Genomic DNA, 25,715 nt, shown 5'->3' on the forward strand with positions numbered 1-25,715 from the left:
GAACATAATATCTTGGTGCTAGGTGATTTTAATCTTCATATTGATGTTGTCCCTCATTCTTCAGCCTGTGAGAGTTTGAGAGTTTCCTGTCCTCCATATATGCATTAGGTTGGGATCAGAAAGTTTGTTGTGCCCCACACTGTAAGGGTCCTTACTCTAGACTGTTTTCTTAAGTGATAAGATGGCAGGACCCAATTTTACTGGGGTTTACCATAATGACTCGCATTAGTGACCATTATTCAGATTGATCCTTTCCACACCTCTACTCAAATTGAGGAATAACTCTAGCCCTTATTTTGATACAGACATTCAGATACTTGAAAGGTTTTAATGATCCAAAGTCAACGACAAACCTTTTCCGTTGGAAAAAAATCAGCAGAACCAGGGGTCACAATTTAAAACTCCAGGGAGGAAGACTCAGAAACAATGTCAGGAAGTATTTCTTCACAGAGAGGGTGGTAGATGCCTAGAACGCCCTTCCAGAGGAAGGGCGTTCTAGGCATCTACCAAAACTGTGAAGGATTTCAAAAGGGCGTGGGATAAACACTGTGGATCCGTAAAGCCTGGAGGATGGGAATGAAGAGAAGAGGTATGGGGGTGGCTTGTGGGAATGACAGCTACTACCTGGTGATTAATACCCTTATTCAATAAACGTTCACATGGTTAATGCGACTCCAACATTGCTCTATGCTTCAACGGCAAGAGGAAATGTGGGAAAGAGGATTTGCATTCAGGCACCAACCAACAAGGTAGCACAGTCTGGGTAAACAAATAAGCGTGGGAGTAGCTTGTTTGTTGCGGTGGTTACTACCCCGAACCAATTAATCCTGATACTTCACTTTCAATGCATATCCAGTGAAAATCTCTGCTTCAATGTTATCTCTGCTTCAACAGCAGGAGGGAATGAAGATATGAGGATTTACATTCAGCAACAACCAACAAGGACTGAATTGCACAGTCTGGGTAAACAAATAAGCGAGGGAGTAGCTTGCTTGTTGCGGCGGTTACTACCCCAGAACCAATTAAGCCTGTTACTTCACTTGGAAAGCATATCCAGCGCAGCTCACTGCTTCAATGGCAGGAGGGGTAATAAAGAAATAGGATTTACATCCAGCCACCATCTTACCAAGGCCTTGATCTGAGCAGTATGAGTATACAAACATCGGGGTAACTTGCTCGATACGACAGTTACTACCCTCAAACATTAAGCCTTATACTCCACTTTGCAGCTCCAACACTGCTCTCTGCATCAATGGCGGGGGTGGAAGGAAATTAGAATCAAAAAGCTACCAATAAAGGGCCCTGAACTTATCAGTCGGAGTAACAGATAAGTATGAGAAAATGTGTGAAAGCTTGCTGGCCAGACTGGATGGGCCTATTCGTCTTCTTCTGCCGTCATTTCTATGTTTAAAAGAAATCCAGTAGATAAACTTGATGAATTATGGACTCCATAAATTTCCAATATTGAATCCCATGATATTACTGAAGCTGTTAACTTATGGAACAGACCATTGCTCCCTTGAATAAAGTTTCGGCCTCAAGGTCAACTAAAGTCCCATGGTTTTCTCCATAGATTAAAACCCTAAAATCAAAGCTATAAAATCTTGAACATAGTTGGTGCAAATCACATAGAGAGGCTGATCGTAGAAAATATAATTCAGCCTTGATAAGTATTGGTTTACTATCACCAATGCCAAAAAGGCATTTATTTCAAATTCTATTCAAAATGCGGGTAACAATACTAATGAATTTTTATCTAGTGTTAAAATAAACATACATTAATGCTAATATGTCTGATATTGCATTTAATTCATCATCCAACTTCTTTCCAGATTTTGAAAGGTTTTTTTGAAACCAAAGTTCTCTGAGCTCAAAATTTTCAATCTTGCTTTTACCAGGAGATCTATAGGCTGCAGAATGTTCTATTTCCTGGTTGGCATTCAGTCCTATTAGTTTAGTCAAAGAAATGAACCTGACAGCTTATCCTCTATACCCTTGCAGTATCACAGTCTTTTGGATGATATCTGTGGACATCTAACTTCATTAGTTAATGTCTCGTTAAAGTCTGGAATTTTACCAGCATCATTGAAAAGAGCTTTGGTTCACCCTTTTCTTAAAAAGACCAGGCTGACATGTTGGATTTCAACAACCACTTCTTCTAATCCATTTTAGGTTAAGGTTACAGAGGCCGCAGACCCTAAACAACTTTAGTTTTTCTTGACTGAAAATGGGCTGTTAGATCATTATCAATTTGGATTTAGACTTAAATTCAGTACAGGGATCCTTTTAAGATCCAACCTTGATTTTTGTGATCCAGGGGTTTGATGGCGGAGCAAGCTTTATCCTTATTTTATTTGATCTCTTCTTTGCCTTCGATACCCTGGATCACAAAATCTGGTTCAACTTTGACTTAATATTCTGTCCTTAATTGGTTTATCTCCTATTTCTCTAATAAGAATTCAACAAGTTAAATATGGCATTTCAGCATTATTTTTTTTTACCCCGCTCACCACGGTGATATCTCAGGGGTCTTTTCGCTCAGGCACAGTTTAATGTTTAGTTAAATCATTTATGTAAACTTTTGGCTGGACTTGGTTTACAGCATGATTTATATGTCGACGACATAGTTTCTAATTCCCTGTGATAGTCATCCCAATATCACACTTGGATCATTATCCATTTATTTAGCTGCAATAACCACTTTGTTTTCTCATAATTGACTCTTTTTAAATGTGGGCAAAATAGAAATTTACATGAGTAGACGCCCAGCGCAGTCTTTTCCAATAGACTTCTCTTACCAAGGATATGATATCTGTATAGTTCACGAAGCTAGGAATCTTGGAGTTTTCTTTCAATCTGATTTTTTAAATTGCATGTTAAATTTTTAGTCCCAAAATCTTACTGGAAATTGCACATGAGGTGGTGAAGACGAGAACAGTTAATGAATTCAGAAGAGCATGGGACAAACTGCAGATCCATAAAGACTTTTAAAGAACATGATGGTATAACATTTCTGCATGCGGGTAACCTGCACGGAGTGGCAATTACTACCCTTAACAGAAAGCATGGGGGTAATCTGGAAGGAGCAGCAGTTACTATCATAAGCAAATTGCTGGGTGGGCTAGCTGGTCCATTTGTTCTTTTTCTGCCATCGTTACTATGTTGAATTTAATGACTTTTGAATTGTTATATGCATTGGTGATATCCATTATCGACTATTGTAATTCTCTATTTCTAGGCTTACCCCATTATACATTGCAAACATTACAAATAATCCAAAACTCTGCCACTAGGATTTTGACCGGGACTTCCAGATTTGATCGTATTTCTTCTGTATTAAATTCCCTACATTGGTTACCTGTTGAATTCCGAATCCATTATAAAATCTTTGTCATGATGCATAATGCTGTAAGTGACGCTACCCCATTTTGTATTAACTCGCTATTGAAAATTCATCAGCCAGTGAAAAGTCTATGGTCAGAGAGGTAATGTTTTCTTGACATCCCAAATCAGTGTACTGTCAAGCTAGCAGATTCATGTGATAAGTGCACCAGCTACTGACATTTTATGTGGAATGTTACCTCACATTTTACATAAGCAGGTGTAAAGTAAATCATTTAAGAAGCAACTAAAAACACATTTGTTTGAGCTGGCTTATTTTTAGATCTTTAGATTAAAATGGCGATTATGTAAATGTCTGTGCAGCAATTGACTCAATACTTGTTTGTTTTATATTATATGTATTTTACAAATATTTTGTTTGTATCTTACAATTGTTTTTATTTGATACTGTTGTATTTTATGACTGTTTATCTGGAAGCCACTGCTCAGGACGTTGAATGACATGCCATACAAATGTTTTAAATAAATAAATGACTGAGTTTTAACTTGGATAGGGGCTGCTGATGCACAACCCAGGACTTCTGTTGGGGCAAGGTTTTTCAGTTTTCAAGGAGTAATGGAATGCATAGAACAAAAGACATAGGACATAACTTTGGTATTTGCAGGATTGTCTTCATTTGTTGGAGAAAAATGCCATCAGTGAGTGGGACAATGAAGTAAGAGGCACATGAGAACTTTCCAGATTTTTAAAATTTGCAATTGGTCAATATCAAGGCTGGCTGCCTTTTGCAGAGCAGTATGTATCCAACCTGTCGGCTATCCATATTTCAGGAAGGATGATCGTTGGTTGAGCAGAATGGGTTTCAGTCCATAAGAATAGAAATTGAAGCAGGGCCTACTCAATCTAGTATACCAAAAATGGGGTATACTGAAGATGGTCTTGATGGCTATTCAGACAAAGTTTTAATCACTTATCCAGTGGGTACCTGGAGTTCTTAGGCAGCAGCAACAGATGCATTGCTTTAAGAATGGGATCACTGTTGTATATATTTTCTACCCATGGATTATGAGTTTGAAGATCTTAGAGTTTGCAAAAGCAGTTATCAGAGATTAAAACCTTAGTGTCCAATTTTAAGTTGTGGAGCTTTTGCATTTTCCGTTATCTTAGACCCCATTCTGCTCCAGATCCACATTCTCATTCTGATGTAGAAATTGGAAGAGATATATTAGGAAAAAAAGGATACTTTTTAATTCGGGGCTTCCCAAACTGTTGTAGAGACCCCATGGCCAGTTGGGTTTTCAGGATATCCAGAAAAACTGTTCATGAGATAAATTTACATATACTGTGAATATCCTGAAAATCCATCTGGCTGTGGGATCCCCAGGACAGGTTTGGGAAGTCATACAATGGCTTGCAAAGTAAATCATACTAAGTATGGAAACACTTTGTATATTGGTGTAAAGAAACATGTACCTACAGGGGCATGTTTTGGAGTCTTCCTAAAATTAGCTACTCTAAAGGTTTATGTTGCGGCCGTTTCAGCAATAAGAGGCCATATTCGGTCAGAAGGATGCATCGCATTCAGATAAAAACAGCTAACCTCATTAATCCAAAGCTTCCCAAATGGGACCTGGTGCCTTCGCAGCCTGTCAGATTTTCTAGATGTCTAAATGAATATGTATGAGATGATGGGTCTCCATTGTGCATATTCTGAAAACTCAACCGGCTGTCTGTTTACCAGAACAGATTTGGGAAACCTTGCATTAATCCCAGAATACTTAATTATTTACATGGATGGAATCTAAATTTAGCATTAAATGACTTGCTGAACCCATTTGATCCTATGGCCATGCTTTTGTCATTGACCATTAACGTAGGTTTTCTAGTGGCAATATGTTGTACCAGAAGTTAATGAACTGCTCTTTAGCTTTTCCTTTTTCCCCCCATTTTTCTTATACAAAGTTATGAAAAAAAGGGTTACAAATTTTGTATGTGAAAGGTGGATTTTAGTTTTCACATTATTCTAGCAATTGTTCTAATTTATACCCCAGAATCTGAAAGCAAGAGCTGCATTCTCCGGTACTCAAGGGAACATTATAGAAAGAACCAAAAATTGCATTGAGATCACAGCTTTTTGCTTTATTCCAGGAAAAGGGGTTTTATGCAGTTAAACCTTTAATTTCAAGATACATTTAGAACTGCTTTACAGATGCAAACAAATTCCACTGTTTAGTAATATCTGTAGTCATTCACACTGTAGAAGGTAGAAACATTGGTAATATAGGTATGCAAAGTGGCTAAATATTCGGTTCATATACTGCAAAATTGACAAAATGGTATTAGCAGAGGCAGCTTTTGGTAAGAAGGTTCATCAGGCTTCCTGAGTTAGACCCGCCATAGAACTGGTCTAACTTAGTTGGATTTAACTTATTCTGCTAAGTGGAAACTTATACACAGATATTCAGTGGCAGCCTTGCTGTTGAATATCCCGTTTGAGTTACGTCTTAAGTCTTGTCTTAACTTAAATGTTTATTTTGATTGGGCCCCTAATCTTTTGGGCTCTGGAAGTGTTCTCTTTTTTTCAGTGGTGTAATTCTTCAACCTTAATGACCTTTAGGGTTCTGTGCTAACATGCAAATTTATTACAAGCTCAGCTATGTGCTTTGAGCTCTTACTCCCTTAGTTCTATAGTTGTTCATGTTTTAGGGCTCTCTCTCTATGCAACAGCCCACTTCCCTTAGGGAACTGCTAATTGCTACTCCCTGAAGATATACTCTAGCCTAAGTTGAAAAAGAAAAGACATTAGAGACCAGCGGTTTAGAGTTAATTACAAAGCAGTGATCTAAGTTAAAATTCTAGAAATTCATTTTTAGGAAGCTTCTTGGGGTTATATGCAACAGATCACGTGACCCATCAATATGACTCCCTGAAAATACTACATGTGGGGAACAGTTACAAAAGGCAAGTAATTCTCTTTAAATATTAATTCAGAAATCTTACTTATGCAACTTTGTATTAAAGGTATCATTTGCTCGTCCAAGCTCAGAAAATATCAAGGATGCAAACTTGTATATAAGCGGCCTCCCAAGGACGATGACACAGAAAGACGTGGAAGATATGTTCTCACGGTTTGGACGAATCATTAACTCGCGTGTACTTGTTGACCAAGCTACAGGTATATGTTATGTATTTTTCATTTGTTAACTTATTTCCCAAGTTTTTCAGAACATATTGCCTTAGTCAGATAAAGCATTTGTTTTCATTTTATAATGTTGTGAAAGAGGGTACAAACTCGTAGCAAGTATGCACAGTTAGGAGTACTGGCACTTTCCTAGCATGTAAACATATGGACTCAGGACCAGTGGGTTATGCATCTCTACCAGCAGATGGATATGGAGCAAACCAATGTCACAGTATATATATATACTCCTGCAGTGACATCGCCTGCCAGTATTCTCCGTCTCCAGCAGATGGTGGATGTGCATCTTCCTTCTGGGGATCGCTTCAGCTTTTAGAAGGAGAATTTTAAAAGGAGAATTGATTGCCCTGTTCACCTGCAGTCATACCAGATGGTCCCTCCCCCAGTTGAGAATTCCTGAGGTGATTTCCATGGTTCCTCAGATGTATGCCTTGGTCCGATAGCTGGATGTTCACCTGGCATGGACTTAGCTGATCGTACAGCTTAAAGGCAGTTGGTGCAGGAAGCCAAGCGCGGCAGTAACAGCATATGCCCTCTCCCCCCGTAGCTGGAGACAATCTCTACTCAGCCGGAAAGGGCTGAACTCACGTGTTACCAAAAAAAACCAAAAAAACTTAGACACAGTGAAAGTGGGTTGTTTTCAGGGATTCCCTTCTCCGGTCCCTGAACTCAGTGCTCCATTCTAACTTTGTTCTGACCTGATGGAGGTTTTGGGATGGGGGCAGCCTGGCAGGTTGAGCAACCTCTTTTGGCTAGGTCCCACTCTGAGGGTTTTACGCTGCCTGTTGCGTGGTTGGCCACAACAGCGTTTTTCACGTGCTTTTGGCTGCCCTCTTCTGGACATCGTTTCAGAGAGGTTTCTGATGCTGTGCGTCCAGGTTATAGCGATGTCTGGTTTAGATGCGCGCTCCTTCTGGGCACACTTATTGGCTGTGTTTGTGTGTGCTTAGGTTGGGACGCCTAGCATTGCGATACCTAACCCCTGGATGCCTAAAATTTAAATGCATAAAAAAAATATGGCACCTATAGCTAAGAAACCTAAGCGCCTTGCCCTGTGTGCTGTCTGTCGTATTTGGGTGTCTCTGATTTGTGCCAGCACTGTTTAGAGGCTCAGGGAGAATTACCTTCCTCTGTTTTTACTAAGCCTGGTTCTTCCCAGCCTGATGGAGGTTATGGGTAAAGATGTGTCAGGAGGCATGCTTGATACTGGAATTCCCTTGACTGGTTCCTCAGCAGGGGGTGGCAGCTTAGTGGGCGCCACACAAATGCCTCCTGGCTTTGGTATGGATCCTTCTACCTTTTCTTGGGTATTTTTTCAGGGATTACAATCCTTCCTTCAAGCATAATCCTCAGCCCTGTCCAGTCCTGTCAGACAGATCCTCAGGCAGTGGCCTCTCCCTCCTCTGGTACTATGTTTAAGCACCAAAGTACCCCTCTAGCTCCAGGCATTCCTGACAGGAATCTGGAGGGCACTGATGATGAGGCAGATCCTGACTCCTCTGGAGGATGGGGAAAATCGTCCCAGGATTGGAACTGTATAGTACTATATTGCGGTTCTTTCATAGAGATGAACTGCTGGCCCTGATCTCCCAGACATTGAAGATGCTGGGAGTCCCTGGGGCGGATTCCATGTCTGAACCAAAGAAAAATCCCATTTTGGTTTCTTTGCGAAAAGCCACTTGTTTTTCCTGGTTATGGAGGCCATTCAAGAATTGATTGATCTTGAGTGTGATGCCCTGGAAGCAAATTTTAAAGGGGGTTGGACCGTGGAAGGCCTATAACCCCTGGATCCAGTGGTGAGAGAGTGCCTGCGTTTCCTGAAAGTGGATGCGCTTCTCTGTGCCGACTCTAAAAGTACAACTATCCCTGGGAGGGAGGAGCTGCCTTGAAGGATGCTCGTATTCAGAAGTTGATGTCCCAAATGCGTTTCTTGATGAACACTATATGCCCAACAGTTTGGTACTATCTACGGGTGCTCAGTTTGATGGCAGTGACCCTGGAGTGGTGCCGTGGGTAAGGGCGCATATGTGTCCACTTCAGCGCTTCCTGCTGTCTTGTTGGAACCTGCAGTCTCAGGACTATTCGATTCAGCTTCATGTATCGATGGAAGTCTGCTCTCACCTCCAGTGGTGGTTGCAAGCGGATCACCTGAGAAAGGGAGACTCCCTGACATCGCCGGACTGGTTGGTGTTTATGACTGTGATCCTCCTAGGTTGGGGGAGCTCACTGTCAGGAACTGTCAGCGCAAGAGCACTGCAATACAGAGGAGTCTCTCTGGAACATCAGTCGCCTTGAAGCCTGGCTTGCATACTTGCAGTTCAGCGACAGGCTGCAGGGTCGAGTGGTCTGGGTAATGTCAGATAACGCAACGACAGCTTAATCAGTCAGCAGGGAGGAACCAAGAGCCAGCAAGTGTCACGAGAAATAAACCAAATTATGGCATGGGCGGAAATGCATCTTCAGGACATTTTGGCATCTCACATTACAGGAAAAGACAATGTTAAGAGCAGACTTTCTCAGCAGAGAGTCTGGACCCCCGAGAATGGGTATTGTCGGATGAGGCGTTTCAGCTGATATGGATTTCTGGGTCCTTCCCTTTCTAGACCTGCTGGCGACATCTCGCAGTGAAAAATTTCATCGATTCTTCAGTCGCAGGAGAGATCCGAAATCCCTGGCTATCGATGGTCTTGTGCAGGCCTGGCCAGAAAACAAGCTGCTGTATGCCTTTCCTCCATGGCCCATGTTGGACAGAATAGTTCAGAGGGTCGAAGACCACAGGGGGATGGGTACACTTGGTGGCACCGGATTGGCCCAGGAGACCATGGTATGCAGATCTGCAAAAACTCCTGATAGACTTTCCCCTCCATCTTCCGCTGAACCGGAATCTGTTGCAGCAGGGGCCTGTCCTTCACGAAGATCCGACTCTGTTTTATCTTACGGTATGGCCCTTGAGAGGGCTCACCTATTTAAGCGTGGATGTTCTGCTGTGGTGATTGCCACCTTGCTTCAATCGCGAAAGTTCTCCCCTTCCTTAGTCTATGTGCAAGTTTGGAATGTGTTTGAGGTTTGGTGTTAAGATTGAGGTGTGCTTCCTCATTCAGTTAAGATCCCGCTCATTTTAGAATTCCTGCAAGATAGAATAAAGGAATTGGCCCTTGATTCCTTGAAGGTACAGGTAGTGGCTCTTGCCTGTTTCAAGGGCCAGGTGAATGGTGAATCCTTGTCTCGCTTCTTGAGGGGAGTGAAACATTTTCTCCTTACCTTCGCTTACCGACTCCTTTGTGGAGTCTTAATCTGGTGTTGGATTTCTTGGCACGTCCTACGTTTCGACCATTGTGGGGCCTTTCGTTGCAGCTACTGACCTTGAAAATGGTTTTTCTTGTGGTGATATGTTCTTTGCCTGAAATTTCTAAGCTGCAGGCCTCATCTTGCCGGGAGCCGTTCCTTCGGGTGACTCCAGGTGCGAGACAGCTGCGTACTGTTCCTTCCTTTTTGCCTAAAGTGGTCTCGGATTTTCACTTAAATCAATTAATTTCCTTACTGTCCTTGGATAAGGAAAGGGACACAGAAGAATATTGCCTGTTGCGTTCCTTGAATGTCAAGAGACATGTCGTGAGGTATCTGGAGGTTTCTAAACCGTTCCAAAAGACAGATTGCCTGTTTGTCCTTCATGGTCGACGAAAACACGGCAAAACTGCTTTGCAGGCTACAATAGCTCTCTGGATTAAGAAGGTGGTCACAGCCGTGTATGTGGCTTTGAAAGCCATTGCCTACTCAGATTTGGACTCATTCCACTAGGGCTTAGGCAGGGTCATGGGCGGAACTTAGATTGTTGTCTCCCATGGACATTTGCTGAGCTGCGACATGGTCCTCCTTACATACCTTTTCCAGGAATTATTGTCTGGATGTGCAGGCCCGTGAGGACGCAACCTTTGCACATGCGGTGTTGGCTGGACCGCAGATAGCCTCCCACGCTATTCGGGAGTAGCTTGGGTACATCCCACTGGTCCTGAGTCCATCTGTCTCCATGCTAGGAAAGGAAAAATTACTACTTATCTGATAATTTTGTTTTCCTTAATGTAGAAAGATGGACTAGGCTTCCAACCCTTGTCTGCCGAATCATTGTGTTATGGTTCCCTGTGTGGTTACATGTTCAAGGGGATTTCTGGTAAGAGTTCATCCAGTCCCTAGACTAGTATTCATATGTTCTCGCCTGAGTTCAGTGTTTCTTGTTGGTTGATTTATAGAAGTGGTTGTCTGTTTTTAATCATGTTTTTAAGAACATAAGAAATTGCCATGCTGGGTCAGACCAAGGGTCCATCAAGCCCAGCATCCTGTTTCCAACAGAGGCCAAAACCAGGCCACAAGAACCTGCAATTACCCAAACACTAAGAAGATCCCATGCTACTGATGCAATTAATAGCAGTGGCTATTCCCTAAGTAAACTTGATTAATAGCCATTAATGGACTTTTCCACCAAGAACTTATCCAAACCTTTTTTGAACCCAGCTACACTAACTGCACTAACTAGTCTATGGTTGCTTTTGAAGGGAATACTGGCGGACTGATGTCACAGCAGTATACATACTGAGACGTCAGTTTGCTCCGTTTCCATCTGCTGGTAAAAGTGCATAACCCACTGGTCCTGAGTCCAGTTTACATTAAGGAAAATGAAGATATCAGGTAAGTAGTAATTTCTCCATTTGCCTCCTGAGTGCTCCCCGTATGCACATAGTTCTTTAAGGACAAGCAGGATGGCAATCCTCACATACAGGTGACATCATCCAATAGAGTCCAGCACAGAAAAACTGTCAATAGTTTCCAGAACTTTGAGCCTCAGTGGGCATGCTCACAGTATGCAATTGTGCCACATGTCCTCACAGGATCCCTTTAGTCTCTTTTTTTTTTTTTTTTCTGCAACCCCATGCCTGTGCGAGGATGAGTCTCATGTTTTGGCTTCAAGGAAAGATTCAACTAGGAATTCGTATAGACAGGAGGAGGTTGGCCATGTTATGGGAGCAATAGGTCCTAGATCCTTTCTCCTGCTCCACACAAAAAAAGCTTGATTATCTTCTACATCTGTCTGAAGACCAACTCTGTTAGGGCCCACCGTAGTGCAATTGGTGCCTACCATCACCATGTAGAAGGCAAGCCCATCTCTGTGCAGCCTTTTGGAGAGTTTCATGAAAGGTCTGCTTCATTTGAAGCCTCCCATCAGACCACTTGCTTTGACCCAGGGCCTCAGTGATTTTGTCCCAACTGATGATAGCTCCCTTTGAGCCACTGCACTCCTGTGACCTGAAGAAGCTAACCTGGAAGATTGTATTCTTGGTGTTAGTCACTTCGGCGCACAGGGTCAGTGAGCTTCAGTCTCTAACATATCCACCTTTTACCAAGTTTCTCCATGATAGGATGAGTGTGTGGGACCACCCTAAGTTCTTGCATATGGTGGTGTCAGAATTCCATCTTAATTAGTCAGTTGTCCATCCAACAATTTTTTCCCAAGCCCCATATCCACCAAGGTGAAGAAGCACTGCACAGTTTGGACTGTAAGAGAGCCTTGAGCACCTATCTAGAGCAGACTGAAGCACATAAGTCCCCCCAACTTTGTTTCTTTTCATACAAACTGGGGATTACCATTGCCAAACAGACTTTATCTAATGGGCTAAGAGATTACCTCTCCTTCTGTTATGCCCTAATAGGGTTGTGACTCATCTGCGATTGGTTCCCACGGAGGAGATGTGCAAGACTGCAACGTTCACATCTCATTACTGTCTGGATAGGGATGGCCAGTGCAAAAGTAGGTTTCACCAGCCTGTCATTTGGAATTCAGTTGAGATGGAGAACCCAACTCTTTCCCACCTAGGGCCTTTTGTTTTTCTTCCAGGCTCCCCCCAAGATTAGGAATAAAATACAAAAAAAAAGGACTGTTGGCAAGCAAAATATATTAAAAAATAAATGAAAACCACTGTTCTTGTGCCTGTTGCTCCTTCTTTTCTTTGGGGACAGCCTGTAGCTAGGGATTCCCCATGTGTGAGAACTGCCATCTTGCTTATCCTCGGGAGAAAGCAGAGTTGCTTATCTCTAACAAATATTCTGAGGACAGCAGTATGTCCATTTTCACAAAACCCACCCACCTCCCTGTGGATTTGGTTTCTCCAACAATAGACCTTTTTGCATCACACCTGAATCACAAGGTGGATAGGTTCTGCTCTCTGCACAAACAGAAACACCAGCCAGCCAAGGACACCTTTGCTCGCCCTTGGAACTCAGGCCTTCTATACGCGTATCCTCCGATACCGCTAATAACCAAAACTCAGGGCAGGTTGCGCCACCCCAACCTTCAATCCCTATCTCTAACAGCATGGATGTTGAAAGCTTGATCTTACAACCACTCAATCTTTCAACTAATGTCTCTCAAGTGCTTATAGCTTCACGTAAACCTTCCACGCAGAAGACCTATTCTTTGAAATGGAAAAGATTTACTTTGTGGTGCACACAAAAGGACATTGACTCTTTCTCCTGCCCCACACCTTCTTTGCTAGACTACTTATGTCATCTTTCAGACTCTGGTCTCCAGACTTCATCTGTGCGAGTACACTTAAGTGCAATCTCGGCTTACGATAATAAGATGGGAGATGCACCAATATCAACACAACCTCTTGTCAGTAGATTCATGAGAGGTTTAACTCACCTTAAACAACCAATACGGCCACCAGTCAGTTAATTTGGTGTTAACAAGACTCATGCGTTCTCCCTTCGAACCCATGAATTCCTGCGATTTCAAATTTCTTAAATGGAAGACTATCTTCTTAATAGCCATTACATCTGCTAGAAGGGTTAGTGAGTTACAAGCACTTGTCACGTACTCACCCTACACAAAATTCCTACATGACCGCTTGGTACTCCGTACACACCCAAAATTTCTTCCCAAGGTAGTTATGGAATTCCATTTGAATCAATTCATAGTTTTGCCCACATTCTTTCCAAGACCTCATTCTCACCGAGGTGAGAGAGCTTTACATACCTTGGACTGTAAGTGTGCGCTAGCATACTACTTTGTCCGCACTGCAGTCCACAGGAAAACCACTCAACTCCTTGTTTCTTTTGACCCAAACAAACCGGGTAATCCAGTGGGCAAGCACATTGTCTCCAACTAGCTAGCAGATTGTATAGAGTTCTGTTATGAAAAAGCAGGCCTTCCTCTCCAAGGGCGAGTAAAAGCACATTCAGTAAGAGCAATGTCAACCTCAGTAGCACACTATTGTTCAGTGCCAGTTCTCGACATATGTAAAGCTGCAACATGGAGTTCTCTTCACACCTTTGTAGCTCATTACTGTTTGGACAAAGAAGGATGACAAGATTCAGCCTACGGACAATCTGTTTTAAAGAACTTGTTTCCAGTATAATCCCAACTCCTTCTACATCCAACCTGCTGTGATTTCAGGCTGCCTCAATTTTACCAACAATACTTCACTGTTGCTTCACTACAAAATGACTCAGCCTCTAGCTTGCTAATCACCCATATGTGAGGACTAGCATCCTGCTTGTCCTGGGATAAAGCAAAATTGCTTACCTTGTAATAGGTGTTATCCCAGGACAGCAGGATGTAGTCCTCACGAAACCCACCCGCCACCCCGCGGAGTTGGGTCCGATATGTTTTATTATTTTATTTTTGCTAAAGCTTATTGCTACATACGGGACTAAAGGGAGACCCCTGTGGCTGAGAATATCATGGCATGCTGGGCATGCTCAGTGGCCTCACTGGGGCCAGTCAAAAGTTTCTAGAAACTTTGACAAAGTTTTCCGTGATAGGGCTCCATTGATGATGTCACCCATGTGTGAGGATTACATCCTGCTGTCCTGGGATAACACCTATTACAAGGTAAGCAATTTTGCTTTATTTTATTAGTAGATTTATATTTCATGATATAGCTTGTTTTATGAAGAATGGTCATGTTACAATGCATATATCATCTGGCTCGTTGTGGTTTCCTGTTTAATTTTTGTCTGTACATTTTATGCTTTATGGTCTTTATTCTATATTCATCTCCAACTGATACCTATGAGTATATTTTGTAATTTAAGGTGTTACAAGATCTTACTCACTTGGATGATATTTATCTGTTTTATAAAATTGTTGTTGCAATGTTTTCAAACAATTCTACAAATAGATTAACCGGGTGGCTAGAACTAGCTAGGGCTTTCTTCATTGCATATAGGGCCCTTGGGGGCTTTTCTTGTAATGTCTTATAGCCAGGTTGCCAGATACGGTTAATGGCAGGCCAAGGGATGTGCTCTACTTCTTGGTTATTTAGATAAAAATTAGAAGTTTGAGTTAGAGATTTTTTGGCTCAGATCTGCTGATGTGTGATCCAGGGATACATTATTTGATAGAAAATGAAAAAGTCTTTATTCTGAGGTACAGCATTTCTATATCTAAAGATTGTGTATTTCTATATTTCTAAGGCTAGTGCTGGGGTGTGGTGGTGGTTGGAGGGGGGAATAGGGAGAGTGCAGAGGTCAGGGGGGAGAGAAGTGTGTCCACCACCACTAATCCATGTCAATCTGAGGGAGGAGGGTGTTTGCCCTTCTTTCTGCCCCCCCCCCCCCCCCGTCTGATTTATTTACCCTTCCGCCCATGTGACTTTTTGTGAGAGTATGCCTTTGGGGGGAGAGGGGGCCATCCCATTCCTCGCCTCAGGCAACAGGTTGCCTTGAGCCGCCCCTGTAGATCTAAATAGTTGTGCTATTCCATAGGAGGTATTAGTTAAATATTCCTTGATGTTTTGGAAACCAGCTGTCCTAAAGTATTGCTGAGCACCAATTTATTTGAGTAGGTGCTGGGTAGAAAACAAGGTGTGTTGGAGGCTTATGCTGCTGATCGGTTTTGCTTCCATGCATATGTTTTGAACAGTGATTTTAAAAAACAGGCATTATGTCTTCTAGTTCGATTCTGTACAGTATCGGACAACTGGTAAATGACTGGGTGTAGGAAAGTGTGCACAAGTTACAATATCTGGTCTCTTGTCTAGTGGTGTCTAGCAGATATGTTTTCTTTATTGCATTTATATACAACTAAGAGTTACAGTGGATTGCAAAAGTATTTGGGCCCCCCCCCCCCCCCCCCCCAAATTTCGGATTTGTGTAGATTACAAATGACACTTGCACAGATTGTTCCATACAGTGTTATTGCAAACCAATATACTCTTAAAATACATTTTCAAAGTCACAATTCATTATTTCTCTGCATTTTTTTTTTTTTTTTTAAACTGAAAAATGCTGCTTGCATAAGCATTCAATCCCTTTCAGACTAGGACTTGGTAGAACCACCTTTTGCTGCAATAACAGCTTTAAGCCTTTTGGGGTAAGTTTCTGTTAGTTTTGCACGCTGTTTGGGAGTGATTTTTGCCCAATTATTTTTGACAGATATGCTCCAGGTTGGTTGGATGACGCTTTTGGAATGCAATTTTGAAATCGTGCCACAGATTGTCAATTGAATTGAGATCTGGATTTTGACTTCGCCATCGTCGGCTCAGTGTGCTACAGCAGTCAAAAAAGCAAACAATGTTAGGAATTATTAGGAAGGGAATGGTTAATAAAACGGAAAATGTCATAATGCCTCTATATTGCTCCATGGTGAGACCGCTCCTTCAATACTGTGTACAATTCTGGTCACCACATCTCAAAGATATAGTTGCAATGGAGAAGGAACAGAGAAGGGCAACCAAAATGATAAAGGAGATGGAACAGCTCCCCTATGAGGAAAGACTAAAGTGGTTAGGGCTGTTCAGCTTGGAGAAGAGACGGCTGAGGGGGGATATGATAGAGGTCTTTAAGATCACGAGAGGCCTTGAACGAGTAGATGTGAATCGATTATTTACACTTTCAAATAATAGAAGAACTAGGGGGCATTCCAGAAAGTTAGCAAGTAGCACATTTAAGACTAATCGGAGAAAATTCTTTTTCAGTCAATACACAATAAAGCTCTGGAATTGTTGCCAGAGGATGTGGTTAGTGTAGCTGGGTTCAAAAAAGGATTGGATAAGTTCTTGGAGGAGAAGTCCATTAACTGCTATTAATCAAGTTGACTTAGGGAATAGCCACTGCTATTAATTGCATCAGTAGCATGGGATCTTCTTAGTGTTTGGGTAATTGTCAGGTTCTTGTGGCCTGGTTTGGCCTCAGTTGGAAACAGGATGCTGGGCTTGATGGACCCTTGGTCTGACCCAGCATGGCAATTTATGTTCTTATGTTCAACCAATCCTGTATTGCTTTGGCCTTGTGCTTGGGATCATTGTCCTGCTGAAAGGTGAACTTTCTCCCAAGTTTTAGGTTTTTTTTGTTTTTTAAAGCAGGTTGTCTTGCAGTATCTCCCTGTACTGTCCCATGTGTCCTTCAATTTTAACAAGATGCCTAGCCCCTCTGAGGAAAAGCATTCCACAACCTAATGCTGCCATCCACATATTTTACTGTTGAGATGGTGTTCGGTTTGCGCCAAACAGCATTTTGAATTTTAGCCAAAAAGCTCCATTTTTGTCTCATTTTAGTTGGGTCACTCTGATGCTTCTTGGCAAACTCCAGATGTGCTTTGATGTGGTTTTTCTTCAGTAATGGTTTCTTTCTGGCCACCCTCCATTTCCTCACAGTTGATCCTACAGTGCTCACTGGGATATCCAAGCACTTGGATATTATTTTGTAGCCTATCTTGTGCATGTCAATTTTCCATCAAGCAGGCTGACTTAGCCATGCTGTTCGAATGACATCATCAGCGGTGTTCTTGCAGACTTTCTTTCTTGAAGGCATAGTTTTGATGTGCTGTGCTTGCATGGCTCTTCCCACGCTTGGCGCATCTTCGGTCTCCTCAGTGCTGCTTTTCCCCGCGCTCAAGGACGGACATATATTCTTTTTCTCCTCATCACATCTCCTCAAGCTGTATTTTTTTCTTCCAAATGTTTTCACACACGCGATCCCACAAAAGCACCTTTCAGTGCTACTGGATAATGTCCAAGAAGCTGGGGTTCAAATATTCAGTGCAGGCGCATAATGTCCCATCGCTGACAATCACAATTATTGCTACCTGTGTCTTGGCCCGGACACAGCCAGGCATCGTGTAGGGACTGCAGCTGCATGTCCCCCAGACAAAGGAGGAAGAGAGCAGTGAAGATAGCTAGTCTTTGAGATGAGACCCGCTCCAAAACTTACGCGCCCTCCCCGAGGCACTCGACTCAGTCATCACAGGGGCCTAAAGCTAAGACGCATGAAGTTCATTAAAGAGCATCTTCCCTGGAGCCGCAGATGGCCAAACATAGAAAACTGGGTGAGAAGGTCACTTCACCATCCAAACCCAGATCTAAACCCACAAATCAACCCAAATCTGATGTGGGCCCCAGTGCGTCAACAGCACCGGCAGACGCCTCGAAGCGTCATCACAGACTGCCGCCTGAGTCAAGCTCCCATCAAATTTGCGACACATCCACTCAAGTATCGAAAGAGATGTCCCAGAAAAAAGACCGCGCAACACACGACACACTGATGCAGCCGTTGAAGTATCCGAAGGCTGATGCTGACATCGTAGTGTCCAACGCAGGACACCACACACTGACGCACTGCACATCGACGCACTCAGTGTCCTACCACGCATGACACGACGTACATGTCAATTCCATTGATGCATAAGAACATAAGAAATTGCCATGCTGGGTCAGACCAAGGGTTCATCAAGCCCAGCATCCTGTTTCCAACAGAGGCCAAACCAGGCTATAAGAACCTGGCAAGTACCCAAACACTAAGAGGATCCAATGCTACTGATGCCAGTAATAGCAGAGGCAATTCCCTAAGTCAACTTGATTAATAGCTGTTAATGGACTTCTCCAAGAACTTATCCAAACCTTTTTTAAACCCAGCTAAACTAACTGCACAAACCACATCCTCTGGCAACAAATTCCAGACCTTAATTGTACGTTGGAAATAATTTCTTCGATTATTAGTCTTAAATGTGCTACTTCCTAACTTCATGTGCCCCCTAGTCCTTCTCTTATCCGAAAGTGTAAATAACTGATTCACATCTACTTGTTCAAGACCTCTCATGATTTTAAAGACCTCTATCATATCCCACCTCAGACGTCTCTTTTCCAAGCTGAACAGCCTTAACTTCTTTAGCCTTTATTTATTTAAGTTTTTCTATACTGTCGTTTGGAGGCAACATCACAACGGTTTATAAATCGCACAATAAAAATATGGAATAACAAGATTATAATTCAAAAAATGATACTAAAAGTTTAAGTGTAATAATAAAATAAATAAGTGTCAAAGGATAAAACTTAAAAAAAAAACCAAACCCAAAAAACATAATTATATAAATATAAAGTTGTTAAAGCATAAAAGAAATCAAATAATAAAGGCATAAAATCATAGATCATAAATACTAAGAAAATCCCAACTATTTGCTCTTGGGGTCACCTTCCATTTGTTTAAAAGCCTGTGTATATAACCAAGTTTCCAGGTCCTTCTTAAATTGCCTATAGTGTTGTTTCAGTCTAAGGTTTACTGGCATTGTATTTCAGATTTTTGGTGCTGCGAATGAAATGGCCCTATCCCTGACCTGTGTGATGTGCTGTTTTTATTGACGGAATTGGTAATAAGCCTTTGTTTGCTGATCGAAGTGCCCTTTTGAGGAGCTCCTCATAGGGGAGCTCTTCCATTCCCTTCGCCCTTCTCTGTGCCTTCTCCGTCGCAACTATATCTTTTTTCAGATGCGGTGAGCAGAACTGTACACAGTACTCAAGGTATGGTCTCACCATGGAGCAATACAGAGGCATTATGACATTTTCCATTTTATTAACCATTCTCTTCCTAATAATTCCTAACATTGTTTGCTATTTTGACTGCTCCAGCACACTGAGCCGATTTCGATGTATTATCCACTATGATGCCTAGATCTCTTTCCTAGGTGGTAGCTCCTAATATGGATCGTAACATCGTGTAACTACTGCATGGGTTATTTTTCCCTATATGCAACACCTTGCACTTGTTCACATTAAATTTCATCTGCCATTTGGATGCCTAATCTTCCACTCTCACAAGGTCCTCCTGCAATTTATCCCAATCCGCTTGTGATTTAACTACTCTGAATAATTTTGTATCATCTGCAGATTTGATTACCTCACTCATCGTATTCCTTTCCTGATCATTTATAAATAAATTGAAAAGTACTGGTCCAAGTACAGATCCCTGAGGCACTCCACTGTTTACCCTTTTCCACCGTGAAAATTGACCATTTAATCCTACTCTGTTTCCAGATGTTTATTAACCCCTTCAAAAAAAATGAAGCAGATTTGTGAGGCAAGACTTCCCTTGGGTAAATCCATGTTGACTGTGTTCCATTAAACCATGTCTTTCTTTTTTTTTTTTTTTTATTTATTCATTTATAAGTTTACTTATCAAGAACAATCTTGAATACAGAAAATATGTATGAAGTGAAATTAAATACACATTTTCAATATCAAAATCCTCTCAATAAGAGGAAGAAAAACAGCACTTCAACAATTTAAATCCAAAAAAATGCATGGGATCCAAGACCCTCAATTATTACATGAAAACCAAATAAGGAAATTTCTGCGGTAGCATATTTAGGGGTTTTAATATGAGAGAAAGGTCATTCCTTGCCATTTAGGGAGACTCATACATTTTCCTCCAGTATTTCTCTTAAGTTATACTTTTATCACTCAAAAATAGCAATAATTGAGATGGAAGGTAGAAAAGGTATGAAGCCTATTTATATTTATTATAGCTTTTGCAGGGGAATTTTAAAAGGAAATAGGCCCCTATTTGTTGTAGGACCTTAAGTTTAAGAAGCAAAAATTGCTTCCTTTTGTCATCTTGGACATGTCAGGAAAAATCCTAACCTGCATATTCAAAAAAGATTCTAAACGATGTCTAAAGAAAAGTTTCAAGACCCATTCTTTGTCGGGCTCCAATACAAAAGTCACTATCATAGTTGCTGATGTAACTTACTCTGAATCCGAAGTTTCCAAAAATTCAGAAATATTTAACACAGGTAGAACTGTTCCTTCTAAAGGATCCTCTGCAGATTCTAGAGTATTTTTTTTGCTGTCCTATCCACTCTTTCTTCTCGTCCCTTTTTTTTTTCCAAGGGGTATGTAAAACACCCATATCAATGGTGAATAGTTTCCTCAGTTACTTTTAGTATCTCCATTAGGTATCTCTTAAGCATATCCTTAGGGGGATATATATATGGTATTTCTGGGAAATTTACAAAGCGGAAATTCTTTCCTTTCAGGGCATGCACATTTTCTCTCATGCATATTCATTGTGGATATCCTGAAAACCCGACTAGCTGGGGGGGTCCCCAGGACAGGGTTGAGAACCACTGTGTTAAGGGGTTTAACTGGGTGATTATTAGGTTCTCCAAACCTTCAATTGCTTCCCACAAAGACTCAAGTTACCTGGTTAGGTTTTGCAAGGGAAAAAGTCATTGTTAACTTCAAAGGAGTAGAGGAACCTCCATTTGTTTTCAGCATGAACTCTCCCATGACTGGGCTGCCGGTCAATTCATCGTGCCCCAATGGCACGACGTCCATGCTCTCTCCCCCCGGGGACGAACTCCCTGCCTGGGGCCTCCGTCCAAACCATGTCTTTCTATATGCTCTGTGATTTTTATCTTTAGAATTGTTTCCACTATTTTTCCTAGCACTGAAGTCAGGCTCACTGGTTTATAGTTTCCCGGATCACTCCTGGAGCCCTTTTTAAATATTGGGGTTACATTGGCCACCCTCCAGTCTTCAGGTGCAATGGATGATTTTAATGATAGGTTACAAATTTTAACTATTAGATCTGAGATTTCATTTTTTAGTTCCTTCAGAACCCTAGGATGCATACCATCCGGTCCAGGTGATTTGCTACAGTTTGGCAATCTGGCCAACTTACATCTTCCAGGTACACAGTGATTTGGTTCAGTTCATCTGACTCCTCACCCTTGAAAACCATCTCCGAAACTGATATCTCCCCAACATCCTCATTAGTAAACACAGAAGCAAAGAATTCATTTAGTCTTTCTGCAATGGCCTTATCTTCCCTAAGAGCCCCTTTAACCCCTCTGTCATATAACGGTCCAACCAACTTCCTCACAGTTTTCTTGCATCCAAAGAAACTGGTACGAGGAAATAGACTGCTGCCCATAAAGGGCATGAACCCCAAGATCCCAAGAGCCCTCATACTAAGAAGAAGAGGCTTGAACAGACACAGCCTCCAGAGGGTCAGCAGGTAGATCAGATTTTAGACATCTTATCACAGCCCCCTTGGGTATCGCCTCCCAAGCCTGTATCGCTTAGCTCCAAGTCATCATCTTCCTAGGAGGGATGTACAGTCTACTTGGGCTTATCCAGCCATTCCCATCTACGTTTCATTCTTTGGGAAGAACTGTCTCAGAGATAAGTTGACTCAGGGCTCCTAGGCCCTAACTCAGAGTTCTTCAGCCATTTTGTACACAGCTTTACACCCAAGGGACAATCATTCTCTGGTTCTTGCAGAGCAGGATGCTCAAAAGGTCATGCAAGCCATGGATCAGATTTCCTCAGTCATCTGAAATCTGTTCTCTACCTGGTATCTGGATCTTCCAACACCTCAACTTCCGGGTCCAAGCAGGGAAGGGCTTCCTGACTGTTCTCCATCCTCACCGGAGGCAGCGGTTTCCCACATTCCAGATAAACAGACTGAACCTCCACTTCCCCCCAATTAGTTTAGCAGGACTCTCTACCAGATATGTTGCCTTCCAGCTCAACAGGTATTCCTTCTGACCCACCAGAAGAACCCCCTGATCATTCTTCACCTCTAGAACATATAACCTATTCAAGGTTCGTAGAAAAGCTGGAGACTATGCTGGGAGTAGAGGTCCGGAAGCTCCCAGACTCTCGAAGTGGTATTTGGAATCCTGAAGATCCTGGAAGTCTCAGCTGAGCCATCGTCTGTACCTTCTCACAAGGTCCTCGATGCGATGCTTTTGAAAATGTGGGAATCTCCTCATTCCAACCTTCCGGTTTCTAGGAAATTGGACCTGAAATTCAGGTTACAGAAATCTGCCACTTATGGGATTGGCCAACTTCCACAAGCTTCTTGAGAATTACGCAGTGAAACATGCTAAAAAATCTAAGTTGCACACCTCAACTCCTCCGTTAAGAGAACATAGATTTCTCAATGAGGTTGCCAGAAAGATCTTTCAGAGTGCAATGTTGATATCTAGAAAACAACAGCATCAGTTTTATATGGTACAATATTTGTACGAATGTCTGCAGTCTCTGAAACTGTTCCTACATTCTGACACAGGTCAACCAATCACTCTCAACCCTTTTATGATATGGAGGAGGGATGGAGACATCTGCTATGAGCGGTTTACAAATCCTCTGAGACCTCCTCTTGGACCTCCGCCACCGCAATAGCCACCCATTGATTAGCTTGGCTCTGTTCCAGCTCTATTCCATGCCATAAAAAATTCAAACAGAATCTTAAAACCTGGCTCTTCAAACTAGCATACCCTGATTGATTGTCTGCTGCCATAGATATATACCCGAAATCAATCACCCTGTCCGACTGATTCACAATAACATTTCTACCTCAGCTACCCCCTTCTCATCCACGCCTCCTCAGACATCCCTATCCCCCTACATCCCACCCCCTCCTTTTTCTCCCACCTTGCTCTCCCACCTTGTTCTCCCACCTTGTTTCCCCCTCCCAAACTCTTTCCACTTATATCCCTTTTCTCATGTTAATAGTTAATTGTTAGACATATCTAATTGTTAGACATATCTTTACATGTTAAGAGTGAATAAATAGACTCCTTTGTTTAATTGCTTTATCTAAAAACACGAAGTTCTCCCACATATTATATCTGCCTACCCTCTTAGATTTATCTCTGTTAGACATTAAACTATTGTAAAGCTTGTTGCTATGTTATGTTACACTGTGAACCGAGGTGATGTGTCTAACGTGCCCCGGTATTTAAAAATCCTTAAATAAATAAAAAAAAAAATATTAGAGAGGATGTTCATGACAGACTAGCAAATCTACCATGCACGGAGAAAACCTCTTTGGTGATAGGCTGAGCTATACCGTTGCCCAAATTAAGGAGCAAACTGTGGCAGTTCAATCTTTTTCATCAATGTTGGACTTCCAGTCCATGTCCAGAAGATTTTACCAACCCTATCGTAAATCCTATTACTATCAAAGGAGGCCATTCAAACAATTTTAGGCCTTCAACCTGCAATCTTATCAACCATTAGAACATAAGAACAAAAGAAATTGCCATGCTGGGACAGACCAAGGGTCCATCAAGCCCAGCATCCTGTTTCCAACAGAGGCCAAAAACCAGGCCACAAGAACCTGGCAATTACCCAAACACTAAGAAGAACCCATGCTACTGATGCAATTAATAGCAGTGGCTATTCCCTAAGTATAATTGATTAATAGCCATTAATGGATTTCTCCTCCAAGAACTTATCCAAACCTTTTTTGAACCCAGCTACACTAACTGCACTAACTACCTTCTCTGGCAACAAATTCCAGAGCTTTATTGTGCGTTGAGTGAAAAAGAATTTTCTCCGATTAGTCTTAAATGTGTTACTTGCTAACTTCATGGAATGCCCCCTAGTCCTTCTATTATTCGAAAGTGTAAATAACCGAGTCACATCTACTCGTTCAAGACCTCTCATGATCTTAAAGACCTCTATCATATCCCCCCTCAGCCGTCTCTTCTCCAAGCTGAACAGCCCTAACCTCTTCAGCCTTTCCTCATAGGGGAGCTGTTCCATAGGGCAATTGTCTCAACGAAGACTACATCAAAGGGACCAGAAACAGCAAAAGCTTCCACAAACAGCACCCCAAAAGCTCCCTCAGTCTTTTTGAGGATAGTGCAGCCACAGCCTCACTTGCCAGTAGGAGCCAGAATAACTCATTTTTCCTTGGAGTAGTCTGATCTCCTCATATCAGTGGGTCCTGAAGATAGTGAGCGAGATTTCACAATTGCACCCAATTGCCAAACAATTGAAGGATGTGTCTCAGTTGTCTCTGTTACAACAGGAAGTTAAAACTTTACTCCATCAGCAAGCCATCCAGCAGATTCCAAATCAGCAAGTCAACCGGCTATTACTCCCAGTACTTCCTTATTCCGAAGTGATTGGGAGGACTTTGCCCCACTCTGGACCTATGTTCCCTCAACAAGCACATTTAGAAGGAAAAGTTCAAGATGACTTCCCTCAAGCTAGTACTTACGTTCATTCATTCAAAAAAAAGATTGGATGTGTTCTCTGGCTCTCAAAGATGTATATTCTGATACACCCCTCCTGTTGGAAGTTTCTCTGCTTCCAGGTAGCCTCAACTCACTACCAGTATAGGGTCTTCCCCTTTGGCCTTTCCTCAGTTCTGAGGGTTTTCACCAAGTGTTTGGCTGTGGCAGTGGCTCATTTATGGCAACAGTAAATCTGGATTTTTCGCTGTCTAGATGACTAGTTAATAGTCTCCTCCAACCAAGCTTCATTGCAGGCACACCTGAAGATAACCATCACATGCCTAGATTCTCTGGGATTCCTTATCAACTATGTTATTTTGTTACAATGTAAACCGGCATGATGTTCCGACGAATGTCTGTATATAAAAATCAACAAATAAATAAAATAAATGAGAAGCTGGTATTCAAACTAACTCAAGTACTGCAAGTCATAGGAGTGGGGATAGACTTGTTCCACTCTTGTGCCTTCCTCCCTCAAGACTGAATCGAAAGAATTCAAAATCTTTGTACAGAAGTACTTCGCAGATTGACAATTACAGTGTGCCAGTTGCTGGGACACCTGGCATCGGCCATTCATGTAGCCTCTCACACCCACCTGCACATCAGACGCCTCCAGTGGGGGCTAAAATCTCAATAGTCCCAATACCTCCAACCTATGACAAGAAGATAACCCTATAGGACTCCATTCGCAGAAATGTTCATTAGTGGCTGCAGCCCGGAGTACTCGCAGTGAGAGATCCCCTCCAGGAACCAACCCACACTTTTATCCTCATCACAGATGCCTCCATGCAGGGTTGGAGTGCTAATCTTCTAAGCTACAAAACGCGAGGCCTATGGTCTTTGACCGATCAGTTCTCCCAAATGAACCTCCT

General features: G+C 42.1%; 1 protein-coding gene across 4 annotated transcripts in view; it reads left to right on the forward strand.

Annotated features, from left to right (window-relative positions):
* ELAVL1 (ELAV like RNA binding protein 1) overlaps positions 1-25,715 on the forward strand; it is a 146,788-nt gene that overhangs the window by 71,742 nt on the left and 49,331 nt on the right. For all 4 annotated transcript variants that reach the window (XM_029610881.1, XM_029610878.1, XM_029610879.1 and 1 more), the window contains exon 4: positions 6,365-6,518. In XM_029610881.1, coding sequence (XP_029466741.1) covers positions 6,365-6,518 — 154 coding nt within the window. The remainder of the gene's footprint in view (positions 1-6,364; positions 6,519-25,715) is intronic.

This window comes from Rhinatrema bivittatum, chromosome 8, assembly GCF_901001135.1.
Source record: "Rhinatrema bivittatum chromosome 8, aRhiBiv1.1, whole genome shotgun sequence".
Taxonomy (NCBI): Eukaryota; Metazoa; Chordata; class Amphibia; order Gymnophiona; family Rhinatrematidae; genus Rhinatrema; species Rhinatrema bivittatum.